A 16,341-nucleotide genomic window follows, 5' to 3' on the forward strand; every position below is an offset into this window, starting at 1 on the left:
AAGCGTAGATGGTGGTGGGATGATGAGGTGCCTCTCCAGAGCTGTGCTCCTGCTCACAATCCTGGTGGTTATCTGCAGCTCCCTGCAAGAAGATGCTTTTAGGAAGTTGGAATGTAAGAAGTCTCGTCCTTGGGGCTTAAAAAAATCTGCAGAGGAGTAAAGACAGCCTCTCTTGAGGACAGGAGAGAGAGAGGTACTGAACTGTGAGCCAGCCCTGGCGCCTCAGCCCGTGGAGAAGTGTTAATCCGGTCTGAGCAACAAGGTGCTGAACTGAGTTGTGCTGTCCCAGCTCCCTTCGGGATCCAGGAGCGAGAAAGGCCACTGCTTCTACCACCTGCCTGTCAGCAGATTGCAAAGCCCCGTTCTTAGTGCCTCTCTAGCTCACAGGGCTCTGTAAATATTAGGCTGTCCTTGTCGGATTAGATTTCCTCTTAATGACTTCCAGCGTTCTGACAAGCTGTGCTTTCTTCCTTGGCAGCCCCAGTGCTGAGCTGAGCCGTCCGACTCTGCTCTTGGAGCCCCTGGGGAAAAGCCCGGTGGCCTGCAGTTGAAGGCCAGGCTGAAATGTTTATTTTCTGCTTTTATAATCCAGGAAGCCCCTTCAGTGCTGCTCTGTCAGAGAGTCCCTGCTGTGGCACCGAGCGCCTGAAGCAAATCCATCCTGTGCCAAATCTGGGCACTGCCTGTGCAGCGAGGCAGTGAGAGCTGCTTAACTCTTCCCATCCTGTAGGGATTGCACCTGGAGCTTTGCCTTGCTCTTGTTCCTTCAGATGCACGGTTCGGAGCACCCTCGCAGGGCTGTGGGCTGCAGCACCATATCCAGCTCCTCTCCACTTCTCCATCAGCGTCTGTCAGTGAACCTGTGCTCATTTTCCTTCTTCTCGGTGGCTCTACGCTGCCTTCAGCTCAGCACCGCGCAGCCACAGCAGCAGGACCCTAACCATTTGGGGCTGATGCATTCTCATCAGCAAAAGCGCATGTGGGGACCGGACGGAGGAGCCCCTCAGTTCAGTTCTTCTCGTTAGCCCTGTATCCCTTTTTCTTCTCTCCTCTGGATTAATTTGTACTCGTATTTGCCACACCGGTCTGAAAGAGAAAAGCAGCTGACAAATTCTTTTGTGGTGGCCCAATTTCTGCAGAGTCTTCTTGCCTGTTGTCCGCTGGGGCTTTTTTCTAGCAGTCATGGAAGGAAGGAAGCCCCCGTTTGTGCTAGCAGCAGCTCGTGGCATCAGTGGAAGCGCCGCTTCTTGGCGCTTGGTGCCTGTGGTGCCTTGCTAAGTCACCGCACCAGGAGAGCGGCAGATCTCAGCGTCCCCAGCCCGCTGCGCCAGTCCCTGCCCCAGCCCGGTGTCGGTGTTACCGGAGGGCTGTGCTCAGCTGTGAGCCTAGGTCGGCGCAGGGCTCCGTGCTCCTGGGGGTGACAAGCCAGCTTTCACACACACGGCACTACATCCTCCGGACAAAAGCTCTGCAAATAAAAGCCAAAGCAATAAACAGCAAACCTGCTGAGTTTGCCTGGTACTCCGGCAAGCCGTCTCTGTCTTGAGATGTGTTAGTTCTCGAGTCTGGTATGCGAGCGAGACTCTTCCCATGGCAGGCTTCGTTTTTTTGTGCTGTTAGTAGTTCTGTCAGCCCCATGGAATGGAACAAAATTGATGTTTGCCCACAGGGTGAAAATTTCAGGCTTGTTACTTGCACTGACAGTCTTAGCATGAGTTACCTCTCCTCATCCTCAGGCCTTCAGCTCTCGCAGCAATACATCTTACAGAGATACAACAGGCTGGCTGAACAGCACATTGGTACTAGAAGACAGTGACCTGTAGAGCCAGGTGACGGGAGAAGGTTAATAGCAGCCGACTTCTTCAAAGTACTGCGTGTGACGTGGCCGCCGAGGTTCTATCTCCTGGTTTTGGAGAGGTTAGCAGAAGAAGACTTGACCTGGTGGAAACGAGACAACGTCCACTCTGCCAAAGGCACCGGGCTGTGGAAAGATCACTTTGTCTCCAACTGCGATGGGGACCTGCTATCATTGTTGGCCCAATGTCACCCAGTTTGTCCTACAGGGAGGATCCACCTGGGTTCCCAGCAGCAGTCATGTTCCAGATACAGGCTGCTGTTCAGATAGCTGCTTGCACAGGCTCGGTGACATAGCCCTGGTTCCACGAGGCTGGCTGAGCAAGGTGCTTTGTCCTGGCCCTGGTAGGAGCCGCTTTACTGCTCTTGTTCGGGAGGCGTTGATTTGGATCTTCTTACATCTAAGCTCAAACCTGAGGTGTGCACAGACATTCGCTTAGCAGTGGGCTGCAATTGCTTGAGATGCTGTCTTGCATCTTGTCACTTGCAAGAGGTTGCCTGAGAACGGAAACCTCTTAAAATGCAACAGCTGGTAATGAGGTAGACACGTATTTTAAGCCCTTAAACTGCCACAGGGCTCAGCTGGTCTGACGGGCTTCTTGGGAACTGAGGCCCTGCTCATCAGAAGGAATTATGTGGCTTCATCTCAGCTTTCTTCACAAGCCTAGCCTGTTGTTTGTCCCTAAATCAGCAGCAGTTGGTGTAGAGGCAGTGGAACAGCTGGAGTTGCTGCAGGTTGGTGTTCACATGTGTTGAGGGGAGGTGGAGGACAGGTCCTGGAGAACAGCCCACGCGAGTACACTGTAGCTCACAGGGCTGTGAGTTTGGCAATCCCGTTTCTAGCCCTGTTGCAAGCTAGATCACTGCTGCTCCCTTAGGTATCGTTTTTCCATGTGTAAAACTGAGGATTTAGTTGTTTTGCCTCACAGGGTGAGCAGAGCAACTTGACAGTATTAGGCCCAAGAACCATCTTGCTTTAGCAAAGGAAGAGATGACGCATGTGTGGTGGTTGCTTGCTTTTCCCCACCCTGATCATATGATCTTAGCAAGGTCAGGGCTTGGCACCGAAGAGCAAGATTCTCTCACTACTTGTGTGCACATCCCAGCATCTGGTAAAGCTGAGAGAGAAACCTGGCAGCCCCTCTTCTGAACACGAGGGACAGTTGCTTTGAGCCCACATAAGTGCTGTTGCCACAGCTCCCACACCCGTCTGCTCTAGGGCTGCTTCCGCATTAGGGTCTGTTACCTGTTCGCTCCAGCCCTGACTGGCACGTCTGGCCTTGCTGCTGCCCGTCCTCCCGCTCACCTATCCAGCTGCTCATAAACCAACTCTGTCTTTGCAGCAGCAGCTCCCAGCTGGTGCATCCCCTCCCTCCAGCTTTCCTGCCTCTGCAGCTCCACCGAGGAGATTCTGCTCCGCTGTAGCTGGGAATCACTGGGACAGCGGGGACCTTTCTCCCTTCTTGCTGGAAGATTGCAAGCCAGGAGTTTCTGATCTTTTCTCCACAACCAAGGAGGAACTGCGTGGGAGCACTTTGAGAACTTTACGGTGGGAGGCAAGCAGGTTTTGCTTAGGGGAAGGAGAGCCAAAGGAGCTACTGATGTTTTAATCCAGCCTCTGGTGGCTGTTGGTTTGAGGAGGAGAAGGAGGATCTAACTGGGCCATTAACGTGCGCTGATGCTTATTCTACTGGCTAGCAAATGCAGTGGGGGATGCTTCCCTTACCGATTCAGCTAGTCCAGGCAGCCGCTAAATAGTCTGCCTAGCTGGTCTTTCCGAGGCTATCTAGTATGGATGTCATAGCAGCAATAGCTTAAGGAAGTAAGCAGGACTGGTGTAGGCAGAGGCAGTATCTTCTATTACACAAGTTTACCTAGCTGGAGGATGTGGAAGAGCTTTGTGATAGACAAGCCTTCTTCAGTTCTGCTTCTCCTTCACACCTGAGGGGCTTGTGTTCCTGAAAGGGTATTTCCTTTCTCTACTTTATAACTAAAGATATTGTCTCTCCTTAGCATCTTTTCTGTCATAAGACTCTCTTTCCAGTCAGGTACGTGATGTGCTTTTTGCAGCATAACTGGGGAGAGCTGGCTCTGCCTGTGCTGGAAAGCTGTTATCTCGGCCTGGCCAAGACACGGAGAGGCTCGTGCAGCTCAGCAGCGTGGCGCTTGTGTCTGAGCAAGCGTGGTTTGCCTGCCATCCCGCACGCCTCTTTGATGGTGTAAAGTGGAGGGCTCCGAGGATGTGGCTCTCCTCAAAGCCTGCTGGTGGTATTCTCCCTCTCCTTTGTGCCTCTCCAGTTTGTGGTTTAGTTTAGATTAATCCTTTTTTTCTAGTTCCTCTGAATTCTTCTGTTGAATTTACCTGTTGGAGTTTGGGGTAGAGGAATCCTGGCTGATCCGCACATGGGGAGCAGGGGGTGGATTTGGGAGGGAGGAGTTTACAGGTCTCACTGGTGTGGGAGGCTTCAATCTTTCTTCCCTTGTCCCCCTTGTTACAGCTAAACCTGTTCTCAAGGCCCGTCCATGCTGTCGAATCCTGCCTGCTGTTGAAACCCACCAGCTGCCCCAGGTCTCCCCTCCAGTGACCAAAACTGTCAGAAGTGGGGTTCGCCGATGGCTGTCGGGGATGCTCAGCACTGCCTGACTCCCCTCTGAGCCAAGGTCTGGGGGTGCTGACTCCTGGATCCCCACTAGCCGTGGATGCCCGGGGTGGGGGCCAGGCGGTCCTCGTCCCCGAGCCCTGGCAGCAGCTGGGGTGAGGGTTGCCAGCAGGGCAGTTTTGAGGGGTTTTGCAGGGTTTTGCGGTGTGTCCGGCATTGCTTGCCGCCCTCTGGTGGAATGAGCCTTTCTGCACGGGGCTGCCTGGGCGCCGGAGCAAAGCTTTGCTGTTATTCCCTGAGTCCGAACGCAGCCCCTGCGAAGCTAAGGGGACCAGCCTGTCCCTGCCTGCCCGGCTGGCTGGGACCCCAGCAGACCGATACCTGGCTGCGGGGAAAAAGCCTTTGCGTGCGTCAAGGTAAATGTACCTGGAAGGTGCAGAGAGGTGTTTCCAATAAGCCTGCAAGAGGAGTGAACGGTGACCGCGCTCCCCTGCGACCAGGTCTGCTGGCCCCTCTGCTCCTGGTACCTTTTGCTTATCCTGAAACCCCCTTTAGAGCCCTGTCTGGTTCAGACAGACCCTTTTCTGGTAAAATGGTTTTAGTATTCAGTGTGCATTCACTGTGTCCCAGGTGGCCTTTAGTCAAGTATTATAGGGTGCTGGGTGTGTGATTGATGTCCTAGCTGAGGTCTGTCTTATTTTCCTGGCGAAGCTTTCTTGAAGGGTTTGAACTTGCCGACAGACATGCCTAATCCCTGGATGCTGGAGTCTGGTTTGCAGACGTGCCAGCCAGGGTGAATCTCCTGCAAGAAGCCTGGGCCAGATCCTGGCTCGTGCCAGCTCTCGGAGTAAACCCAGGACCTGGGGAGCCCGTGGGCCTCTGTTTTTTTCTCCCTAACTGCGTGGACCGCGAACCTGAGCATCACTGGGGTAAGAGTGGGAGTGCTGGAATGACTGCGTGCCACCTCCTGGCACGGCCTTCACTCTCAAGGACACTGGCAGCTTGTAGCACCAGCAACCCACGTTTGCGGCGCAGGATCCTTCTCCGGTCTCATCGTGGCAGTGGAGAGAAAGGGGGAAATGAGGGAAAGATGGAAACTCAAGGCCAAAGCCATTGTAGCGCCAAAAGCCTGGAAAAAAACTTATCTCCAATCTCCCTTTTTAAAAATTTTTTAATAAAGCCTTTTGTTTTTGCAGTAATCTCATCCTCTTGCCGGCCCAGTATTTTCCAGGCTCTCTCCCACCCCTCTCCCTGTGGCTCGGGGGAGCTGCGCTGGTGTGTACGTACAGCAGAAGGTGATCACACACTGTGTGGATTTTACTGCTCCCGCGAGGGACGTTTTCTGGGGCTGTTTTTCCGATTATTTCACTGAATCCTCCCGTAAACCCGATCTAGCCAGGGTCCCCATTCTCCCCCTACCCCCACTCCGAGTGGTGCAGGGGGGAGAGAGAATCTCTTTTCCAGGGAAGGATCTGTAGCTTATTCGGCACCCACACAGCAGGTCAGCGAGTGGGCGAAGTCTGATGCTCAGTGCTGTCTGATTACCCGTGTCTGAGGAGGGAATTAATTCCTGCCCGAGGCATGCCCTGTGCGTTGTCTCTCTGATGGGAGCAGAACGTGTGGCCCGTGGGACAGGACAAGCTCCGCTTCAGTGCAGGTGTCCTGCCCGCTGCAGGTTCTGGCCTGGGAAAGAATTTGGGATAACCCAAGCAACAGAGGCTGCATTCAGCTCCTTGTCAGTGGGGTTGGTCCCACCACTCCTGGCGGGTAACCTCAGCTGGACACATCTGGCACGGTGTGTAGTACATGTGATGGTGGGAGTCTCTTTATCACAGTGACTTTGCCACCTTGGGGGCTGTGTCTGCAGCCTGTTCCTGCCCTGTTCTCTACCCAGGTCTCTTCCAAAGAGGTTCAGAGTGGCTCCAAATGTGCACATTACACCAAAACTCACCAGTAACTTCATATTACACAGGCGAGATGGTTGTGTGCTTTACCCAATCTCAAACACTTTGTCCGGCAGCTCTGGAGTCCTGAGTTCAGACGTGGTGGAGCCCATCGGTAGGCAGGACCTTTGCTGAAGTTCAGTGCTGGGAAAAGCCTGCCCTTGTGATAGCACCGTGCCCTTGTCCTGCCAGATAGAGGGAATGGTGCTGCTGGGTCTGTCCTTACTTGAGAGAGAAGGCTCTGGGGTCTATTGGGGATCTGCTGGAGGGCAGAGAGACCTTGACGGGCTGGAGAAGATGGCTGACAGGCACCTTGTGAAGTTCAAGGGTGATAAACATTAAGTCCTGCACCTGAGACAGAATAACCCTGTGTAGCAGGGCCGGCAGGAGCTGAACAGCCAGGGAGTAGCTCTGGGGGAAAGGACCTGGGGGTCTTGGGGACAGCCTGGGAGTCCGCATGTGTCCTCTACAACACCGACTGACCACATCTGGGGCTGTACTGGCAGAGGCACAGCTGGCAGCGCCAAGGATGGGGTCCTTCTCCTCTGTTTGGCACTTGAGACCCATCCGAGCTCAGGGTCCAGTTTGGGGTTCCCTGGTACAACACACTGACAGGCAGGAATGAGTCTAGCGGAGGGCACTGAGATGGTTGGGGCTGGAGCATGGGACACGAGGAGGGTCTGCGAGCTGGCTTCTTCAGCCGGGAGAAGGGAGAAAGGGGGATCCCATTGGTGTCTGCAGCTTCACAAGGGAGTGCAGAGGAGACGGAGCCAGGCTCTTGTGATGTCTAGGGATGGGATGAGAGGGAACAGGGGCAGGGTGGAGCAAGGAAAATTCTGGTTGAACGTAAGGAGTGTTCTTGCCCACAGGAGTGGTGCAGCCCTGGAACAGGACCCGGAGAGGTGGCGAGATCTCTGTCCTTGAAAATACTCAAAACTTGACCAGACAAGATCCCAAGCATCCTGATCTAACTTTGAGCAGGAGGTTGGATTAGGGTCCTCCAGAGGTCCTTTCCAGCATAAATTTTTCTGTTTCTGCGATGTGAGTTTGGGTGGTTTGTAATGAGCTCCTTACATCCTAAGCCTGGAGCCGCACTGGCACTTCGTCCTTGGCTGTTTATGTTCTGACTGATGCTCAGAGGAAGCAGTGTTGCTGGGAAATCCTTTCCCTGTTCTGCTTGTTCTTGCAGGTTGGGTTGTTGCAACTTCTGTCCTGGTTGTGTCTTTCTGCGTCTCAGTGGCATTGAGCTCCAGTGGAAAAAAGGGACAGAGAGTCTTGAAATAACTCTGGAAGATGGCTGGGATATCATAGAATCATAGAACGGGTTGGGTTGGAAGGGACCTTAAAGATCATCTAGTTCCAACCCCCTGGCAATGGGCAGGGACACCTTCCACTAGACCAGGTTGCCCAAAGCCCCATCCAACCTGGCCTTGAACACTTTCCAGGGATGGGGCATCCAGAAATTCTCTGGGCAACCTGGTTCTGCGTATCACTACCTTCATCGTAAAAATTTCTTCCTTATGTCCAATCTAAACCCACCCTCTTTCAGTTTAAAACTATTGCCCCTTGTTCTGTCACTACAGGCCTTGGTAAAAAGTCTGTCCCCATCTTATCAGCCTCCTTTCTATATTGAAAGGCTTCAAGGTCTCCCCAGAGCCTTCTCTCCTCCAGGCTGAACAACCCCAACTCTCTCAGCCTTTCCTCACAGCAGAGGTGTTCCAGCCCTCGGACCATTCCCGTGTCCCTCCTCTGGACCCGCTCCAACAGGTCCATGTCATTCTTGTGTTGGGGACCCCAGAGCTGGACGCAGTGCTCCAGGGGGGTCTCACCAGAGCGGAGCAGAGGGGCAGAATCCCCTCCCTCAACCTGCTGGCCACGCTGCTTTGGATGCAGCCCGGGATACAGTTGGCTTTCTGGGCTGGAAATGCACATTGCCGGGTCATGTTGAGCTTCTCATCAACCAACACCCCCAAGTCCTTCTCCTCAGGGCTGCTCTCAATCCAGTCATCGCCCAGCCTGTATTTGTGCTTGGGATCACCCCAACCCATGTGCAGGACCTTGCACTTGGCCGTGTTGAACTCCATGAGGTTCGCACAGTCCCACCTCTCAAGGCTGCCGAGGTCCCTCTGGATGACATCCCTTCCCTCCAGCGCGTCGACCGCACCACACAGCTCGGTGTCGTCGGCAAACTTGCTGAGGGTGCGCTCGATCCCACTGTCCCTGTCGCCAACAAAGATGTTAAACAGCGCCAGTCCCAATACCAGCCCCTGAGGAATGCCACTCATCCCTGCTCTTCTCATATGGAAGCTGAAGAGGGAGAATAATTTTGGGCCCAGTGACTGAGAATGCAATTCTTGTGCAAGCTAAGCAGCTGCCAGAGAGCTTCTCAGGCAACCTGTCCTCAGAAGAGAGGTGATTGACTTTCTCTCTTTGCAGTCGCAAGTGAATGTAAGAGCACGCTGCTTAATGAGCACTTTCCTTCCTTCCTTCCCTCTGCAATGTGGTGTCCCAGAGGATTTAAGGGTGAGAGGTTGTACTGCACAGCGCTGTCCAGGTTGGGGCATGGAGTGCTTTGTGGTGATCTTGGACCTGGCAGCTGACTAGATGTTAGTGGCAGCTTCAGATTTCATTGCCCAGCACAAGGTCTCTGATGTAGCGAACACAAAAATGCAAAGATTCACATGACAGGATCTTACTAAGCTTTTTTTTTTTTTGTCTTTCAGGCCAAAGGGGCTCCCAGGAAGAGCAAAATCTTGGAAGATGATTCATCATTGAAGGAAAATGAGAGTCTGCTTGCTCAGAATGAATATGAAGAAGACAGCTCAGATGAAGAGGTAGGATGCATTGCAATGTTGTTTGTTTTTTTTTTAATATGTGGATATGAGATAGAGGTGATGGATGGATTTCCCTCTCCATGTTGGCTTCTGTGTGATCTCAAAGGGAGGGGATACGCTCAAGCTACATTGTCCCTGAAAGGGAATTGCCCGGACTGCTCTTTGCTGCTAATGCAGAGCAGGCCAGAGGCACCAAGTCAGGGCTCTTAAGCAGACTCTTGGTGAGGGTACATTACTTGCGTGCGTTGCTTGGAGCACCTGGGGCAGCCAAAAGGAATGTCGCATCCACCTTGGAAAGGACAGCGCTTGCCGTATGGGAAGAGCCTCCCTTCCACTCTTCCTAGAAGTCGTACAACAAGCACTGTCTTTGCCCAGCCAGAGCTGGAGCTTTCAGCCCAGGGTCAAGAGAGGGTTTCTTCAGCTCTTTAAAAGGTGACTGAGCCTCATCTTTGGCTCATGGGGTTTCGTTCACTGTTCAGGGATCTGCCCTGCTCTTGGAGGGGACCTCTCCGAGTTTCGCGCATTGGAAAAGTTTGGGAACCGCTTGCGTGGAAGATAGCAGGATCTCAGCAGTAAAATGCCCCTAGGGTTTGGTTGTTCCAGACAAACTCTGTTGCCTTTCTTAATCGTCTGCTAAATCAATTAATGCGATTGGCGTCAATCAGCTGTTTCAGTAGAGCACTGGGGTTGGGATGGAGGGATTGCCAAGGGCTGTGGGGGCGTTTGGATCTGGCCCTTATTGCTGGGATTTAGGTTCACCTGAAAGGGTACTGGGTAGCCTCATACATGACTTGGACAAATGCTTGGCGAAGCCTCCTGGGCGCTGGTTAGGTGGAATATTTCAGGCTGTCTCCTCCTTAACTGCTGAGAAATAACAGAGCACAGAAAATCCTGCATGACCAGGCAGGTGAAGAGCCAGCTGGTGCCTGCCACACACCGCAAGTGCACTGAACGAGGAGCTCTGACAGCTCGCTCGTGTGGGGTGCCTGGCCGCTGTGGAACGGCCATGGGTACCGGGGGGGAATGTCGGGAGTAACGACAGCGTGGCACCCAGGGCCTGGGACAGGAGTTTTCTGAGCAGGGACATCATGAGCGGGACTCCGGGCTGCGCACCCAGCTTCAGGAGAGCTCTTTGGCATCACTGACAGTTCAGAGGGTCTAGGCTTGCATTTCCTGGTGCTTTGAGGGATGCGTCTGTTCCCGTTTCAGTCCCAGCGGAGGGGAAGGGGGAGGATTGGGTGCCTAACGGCCTTTCTGGTCCAGCGAGGGCCCGAAAGGTTAGATGTTAGAGGCCCACCTGGGCTAGCGCTGGAGCTGCCGGCAGTCCCTGCCCCCGGGTCTGGAATAGAGATTTAGAGAGAGGGGAAATATATGACTATAGAAAACATACACTTGTGTAATGTCTCCAGCATAACCCAGGAAAAAAACCCTTTCATGCAGGAATTCAAGGTCGCTCTCTCCCCAGCTGGTCCTGCTTCAGGGCCCCGGTGGGGGGAGCGCTGATTCAGAACCTGTTGACATCAGAGCAGCTTCCAGTGGCTTTGTTCCTTGTTCCCCGTTCCCAGCCCCCTGCCCTCCCTCTGTAATTGCATTTATCTCTCTTCCATAAGAACCCTGATGCTTCTGCTTCCTGCGGCTGGGATGCGCACACTGGGTGCTTTGTGCTCGCCTCCACGAGGAGCATCGCCCAGCGCTTGTCTGTTGCTTTGTGGCTGGGAGGGGAGGGCAGCATCCCCCCCGTTCAGGCAGGGGCAGCTCGGACGAGAACAGGGCCAGGAAAACCCTTTCTTGCTGCAGATAAGATCTGTATTTTTTTATTTTTTATTGTCTATTGAGACCTAGCCTGCATCGCAGCCTCGTCCCAGTTAATGTGTAGCCTCGTCCTAATTAAAGTCTTCATGAAATGCGATGCTGTGCTGGTTTTGGCTGGGATAGAGCTGATTTTCTTCATAGTAGCTAGTACGGGGCTATGGTTTGGATTCGTGCTGAAAACAGTGTTGATAACACAGTGATGTTTTAGTTATTGCTGAGCAGCACTTACACAGAGTCAAGGCCTTCTCCCGCAGCCTGAGGTTTTGGTCAGCCTGGCCAGGCTGGGAACCGCGGCAGCCGGTTTCGGTGCTGGGTGTTGCTTTCTTACTCCCATCACTCGTCCCTTGTCCGGAGGCGGCTGGTCCGCGGGCTGGCTGTGTGTTGGGGGGTGGCTAGGTGCAGAATTGGGCTTTGGAGGGTGCACAGCGTGCCGCCTGCGTCCTCCCACTCCTGTGCTGACCGTGCCACCAGCCTCACACGGCCGTGTTGCTTCACCACCTCCAAGTCAGCTGGCAAATGGCACTGTTTTGCAGCGGGACCCTGAGCTTGGGGTGGAACACCTCTGGGGTTTGCGATCCCTGATAGCGGAGGGTCCAGATCCACCCTTCCGCCAGAGGCAATGGGATTCCTCTGGATGTCCCAGCCCAGGGGTTAGCTGCGTGGCACGGCCCAAACCGGCATCTTGAGAGCAGAGCGGGGAGAGCCTTGAAAGCTGGAGCTGGCGTGGCCGGAGTACTCCCCTTTCCTGCCGGATTTCCTTTCCTTCGTCCGTGAGTCGGGGCAGGCAGCCGGGGTGGTGGGGCTCTGCCGGAGCACGGTGCAGAGCTGCAGGAGCAGATTGTCCCTGGGCTCTGGTCACTGCTGGGAGCTCTGGGGGAACGGGCAAGAAATTTGGCAGCCTCTGGGTAGACATTAAGCCTTGTGCTCCCAGACTATACCTATCTCCGTGATAATTATCTCTGACCTGATTGTTATCTTTAATGGTAGCAGCTCTAAATGTTATTGATAGGCGATAACCCCCTTGTGCTTGTTCATGCCGTGGCGTTCAGCAGCAGCATTGAGCTCCAGCAGTCGGGCGCTGCTGTGGGAAGACGTCCCAGTCCCGTTCGGCCCCTTCCCCTGCCGTTCTCCCCACCGGTCACGCTGGTGGGTGCTGCTCAGCGCAGACCCCAGCTGGGAACACCCTGGGTGCAGCGCTCGGGGTGCTCCCCCAATTCCCCTTTGCCTGGCTTCGTCTACAAACCCCTATCAGGGCGCCTTCGACCCTACAGCCTGCCCTATGGCTCCGTTCCCAGCGGCGCCTGCAGGATTGCTCCCTAAACCAGCGGCAGTTTGGGAAAATATCCGGTGCCACCGCTGGCACGGCCGATGCCCCGGAGCACGCCGCCGCTGTGCCGGCTGTCACTCACCCGCCGGCGGCCGGCTCTGAGCTTGCGCATTCTCCCCTCCGCCTGCGCGTGGGCTTCGGAGCTCTTTAATAAAGAATAATAGCTCAGACCTGCTATGCCCCTGTGTTTAGCACAGACTAAATTTCTTCTAGCTGTGCTCCTGCTCACTTGGCAGCTGCCGGTGCTCAGCCTGGCCGGGCGCCCAGGCCGGTCTCTGCCGTGTGCTCTGAGCAGAGACACAACAAAATAAATCGGTTTCCTGGCCGGGGCGGGTAGGATAGCCCGTGTCGCACGCAGGACCCTTTCCCGGTGCCCGGCGGGCAGGGTCCCCGCGCCGGGCGGCACGAGAGCCGCGGTGCGGGCGGGCTGGCCGCTGTCGCGGTGCCGCCGGGGAGCAGGTTCCCCCACGCCAGGCCCCCGCCACGATCCCTTCGGAGCTCACCGCCGAGCGTCCCTTCCTCTCGGCCGCTCGGAGATGAATGGCCGTGAGCTGCAGAGGCTGTCAGGGCCTCGCTGGGAGGAAGCAGTTTGGGGCTTTTGTTTGGTTCTGTTTCCTCCCGCAATGACTATTCCATATGTCAGTGGATAATGAATGAAGGCGCGTTGAGTGCTCCTCGGTGAGCCGGCGGCTGTTCCAAGCCCACTTCCCTCCTCCGCAGCGCAGCTGACCCGGGCGGGGGGGTGCAGCGGCTGGCCGGGCTGAGGGAGCTCTTCTTTCAGTAGCTGATTAGCCAAGAGAGAAAAAAAATAAAAATAAAAAAAAAAAAAAAAAATCCTGCAGAATGTGCTGCTGGCAGACAGCTCCTTCAACTCATCGCTCCGTGTGTGTGTGTGTGCGTGTGCGTGCGCTTCCCGACCTGCCTGGCTCCAGCAGATGCTCCAGGCTTCCCACTCGCCGGCTGCATTAACCGCTTAGCAAATCTCCCCCGCGAGCGTGTCTGGCCGGGCAGCCGCGCGTGCTCGGCCCCGTCTGACGGCCGCGAAGGTGCGAAAGGAAGGGCCGCGAGGATTCGGGCTCGGAGCGGGAAGGGCGGCAGCGCCGCCAGGATGGAGCTGAGCACGTCGGAGCCGGGAGAGGAGGGACCCCAGGGGTGCTTTGCCACCAGCCTGGTGGGCTTGGCCTCTCTCCGGTGATGCAGGAGGAAGGTCGGGGCTCCTTCGCTCCGCTCTCTGCCCTCACAGCTCTGCAAAAGCTCACGGATGCCCCAGGGCAGAGCCCAGAGGGGCTCCGGCCCCAGCCTGGTGCTCCCAGACTGTGCCCACCACCGTAACCACCACTGCACCCCGAGCCGGGGAGCCCCGCGCTCCAGCTTGCCCAGGGGAGGCATGTGAGAGCAGGTTCGCGAATCATGCTGGCTGCTCAGCTGGCAAGTGTTTCTGCTGCTAAATTCAATACTTTTTCTTTTCCTGCCCTTTTCTGTTGAGGGGAAGGCACATCCTAGTGTTGCTGTGTCCTTTCCAAAATGTGCCCGTTCCATCTCGGGGAACACTGATGGGCCGTGGTTGTTTTATACGCTGATAAGGGAGTAGGGCAGGGAGATTTAGAGAGAGCTTCAAATCCAGCAAAGAGATCGCCCTAACCCGCATTTACCTGTGCTAAAGGATCTGGCTGTAGGGGTAGCATGGGCTCTTTCGTGCCTTCCTGGGCTCCCAAGGAGCCAGTCACTGACAGAAACAAAGTTCTTGGAAAGTACGCGGTGGAAGTGTCTGCTGCTGTGCTCGGCATCAGGAAGAAGTTGGAAATGGGATGCAAGAAGGAAAGCACTGAAAGCTTCGTTACAGCCCGTCAGTGAGGTCCTCCAGCTGCAGTGCCATGCCCCATTTCCATTATTCCGTTTTGAAAAGAGGTAGGGAGAGAAAAAGGAGCTCCAGAGATGGATAGTGGGGATAATTGGTGGCCTGGGGGGAATCTACAGATGAAGAGATGTGAAAAGACAAGATTTGTGTAGTTTGGAGGCGAAGCGGAGTCTGAGAGGACACAATAACAGGATGTAGAAGGTAGCACGGGGGGATATTTGACAAGATGAAAAGGCATCGGATTTAAAACTGAAATGGCAGGAGAGGGACACGCACACCATGCGGACAGATTATCTTACACACCACTGGCCTGTGGATTTCATGGCCATGAGGTGCCGGTGGTGCCAAAGGCTTAGCAAACATTAAGGTTTGCAGATACTAATGTGAATAACAAGAACATCTGGAGCTACAGCATTTTAAAATAAAATCGATGCTCTCGGGACCTTGTGGATCAAAGCCTGGTCCCTAAGCCATGCGCCCTGGCGAGGCTCCCTGCCTGCTGCCCGCGGGCAGCTGGTGCTGCTGGGCGGTGGGAGCCTCTGGAGCAGGCTTAGGCGATGGGATGAAAACAGCAAAAGGCAAAAGACGGGGTTGTCCAGGAGCCATATCCACCTTCCTGCTCGGAGGAGAGGAGGGAGGTCTCTGCAGTGCTGTTGGCAGCGATCTTCTCTCCAGCCAGACCCGACCAGTCTTTGGTCAGGTGCCACCACCGAAGGTGGTCTTCCCCACTGACCGGGCCGTTTGGAGTTCCTGTGGATTTCCCAATAAAAGGCATTGTACAGGCTAGCGTAGAAACCTCAGCTGCTGCACTTTCTGCTTTAAGTGCCAGCTGGATGGAGATGGAGAGGCCCCAGCCTTGCTTCATGCCCCTGCCTGCCGTCTTTCCCTGCTCCCCACTAAAGAGGTGGGAGGTTTCGGGACCGACCCTGTGCCTGCGTTTCGGTGCTCAGTGGCCATCCTCGGGGCCCGTGCAGGACGGCACAGCAGCGAGCGGCTCGGGCACTCGCTCGGATTTCTAGCGTTTGCAGCCAAAATAGAAAGTTTCCATGCGCTGCGTGTGATGGAGGGTGGGGGAACCAAGGCTGGAGCTGTCGGACTGCCGGCGCAGAGGCAAGCCCGTTCCCCGTGCTGCTGCCGGCGATGGGTCGGCCCTCGCGGTCCATCTCCCGGCTTCATCCTGGCCTCGCCGGGCTGGCATGTGTGGATGGAAAGTGGGATGGCTCCACGCAGCCCCTTGGCGTGGGACTGTCCCCGACAGGCTGCCCTGGCGAGGGTTTCTCTCCAGGTTGGGATTAGGAAGACCTCAAGGTCCAGGCGAGGCTGGTGGAGAGCAGAGGGGAAAGCCACCAATTAACGGGTGCTGATACAACCGTAAAAAAAAAGAGCTAAATTACTCTGTCTTTTGGCTGCCCCAAACTTGATATTTAAAGCGTTTGTAAAGCAGCTCAGTTGGGGCAGGAAAGGCTTTTTCCTTCTGGAAGGAATGACATCACCGAATATAGTTAAACGATCAGGTCCCTGACCCAAAGAGAGCGAGAAACCCACAACAACTTTCGCCTGATGAGTGGAAACTTTTCTTTCTTTCTTTCTTTCTTTTTTTTTTTTTTTCCATTTGCTTTCCCCCTCTGCGTGCTGGGTCTGCCCACTCTGCTGCGGCTCAGCTTACGGCCCGTCCTTTCCAAAGCGAGCTGACGTCTCTCCGAGCAGGCTCCTGCGATCGGGGCAACCTGGGAGCTGAGGGGGGGCTCGTCTGCCTCTACCCCACGCTTCGCCCTGGTCCAGGATCCTGCTGGGAACTGAAAGGTTGCGCTCGCGCTCGTGCTTGTGGCACAGCGCGGCAGAGCGTTGTGCCGAGGCTGCCGCCGCGGCGTGAGCTCACCGCTGCCGACAGCGCCTGCTCGGTGGGGTTGAAGTTGCCTTTTGGCGGTGCTGTCTGCATCCCATTTTCCCTCCCGAGGCCCGGCCGCAGCATCACGTTCCCTTCGCACGGGGCTGCCAACTGCTCCGTTGGCAGTGCGGGCTCCCTGCCAGGTACCCACAGCTTCCTCAAGCAGGCAGTGGAGGCAGGAATCAGCCTGCCTGCAAATCCAGGACGGATAAAGCTGAGTATTTC

The 16,341-nt window shown here is 55.3% G+C and overlaps 1 protein-coding gene across 1 annotated transcript in view; it reads left to right on the top strand.

Moving 5' to 3' along the window:
• BOP1 (BOP1 ribosomal biogenesis factor) overlaps nt 1-16,341 on the top strand; it is a 67,673-nt gene that overhangs the window by 6,646 nt on the left and 44,686 nt on the right. The window contains exon 3 of the mRNA XM_075024176.1: nt 9,121-9,231. Within this exon, the coding sequence (XP_074880277.1) occupies nt 9,121-9,231 (111 nt within the window). The remainder of the gene's footprint in view (nt 1-9,120; nt 9,232-16,341) is intronic.

The sequence above is a fragment of the Buteo buteo genome, chromosome 3 (genome assembly GCF_964188355.1).
Source record: "Buteo buteo chromosome 3, bButBut1.hap1.1, whole genome shotgun sequence".
NCBI lineage: Eukaryota > Metazoa > Chordata > Aves > Accipitriformes > Accipitridae > Buteo > Buteo buteo.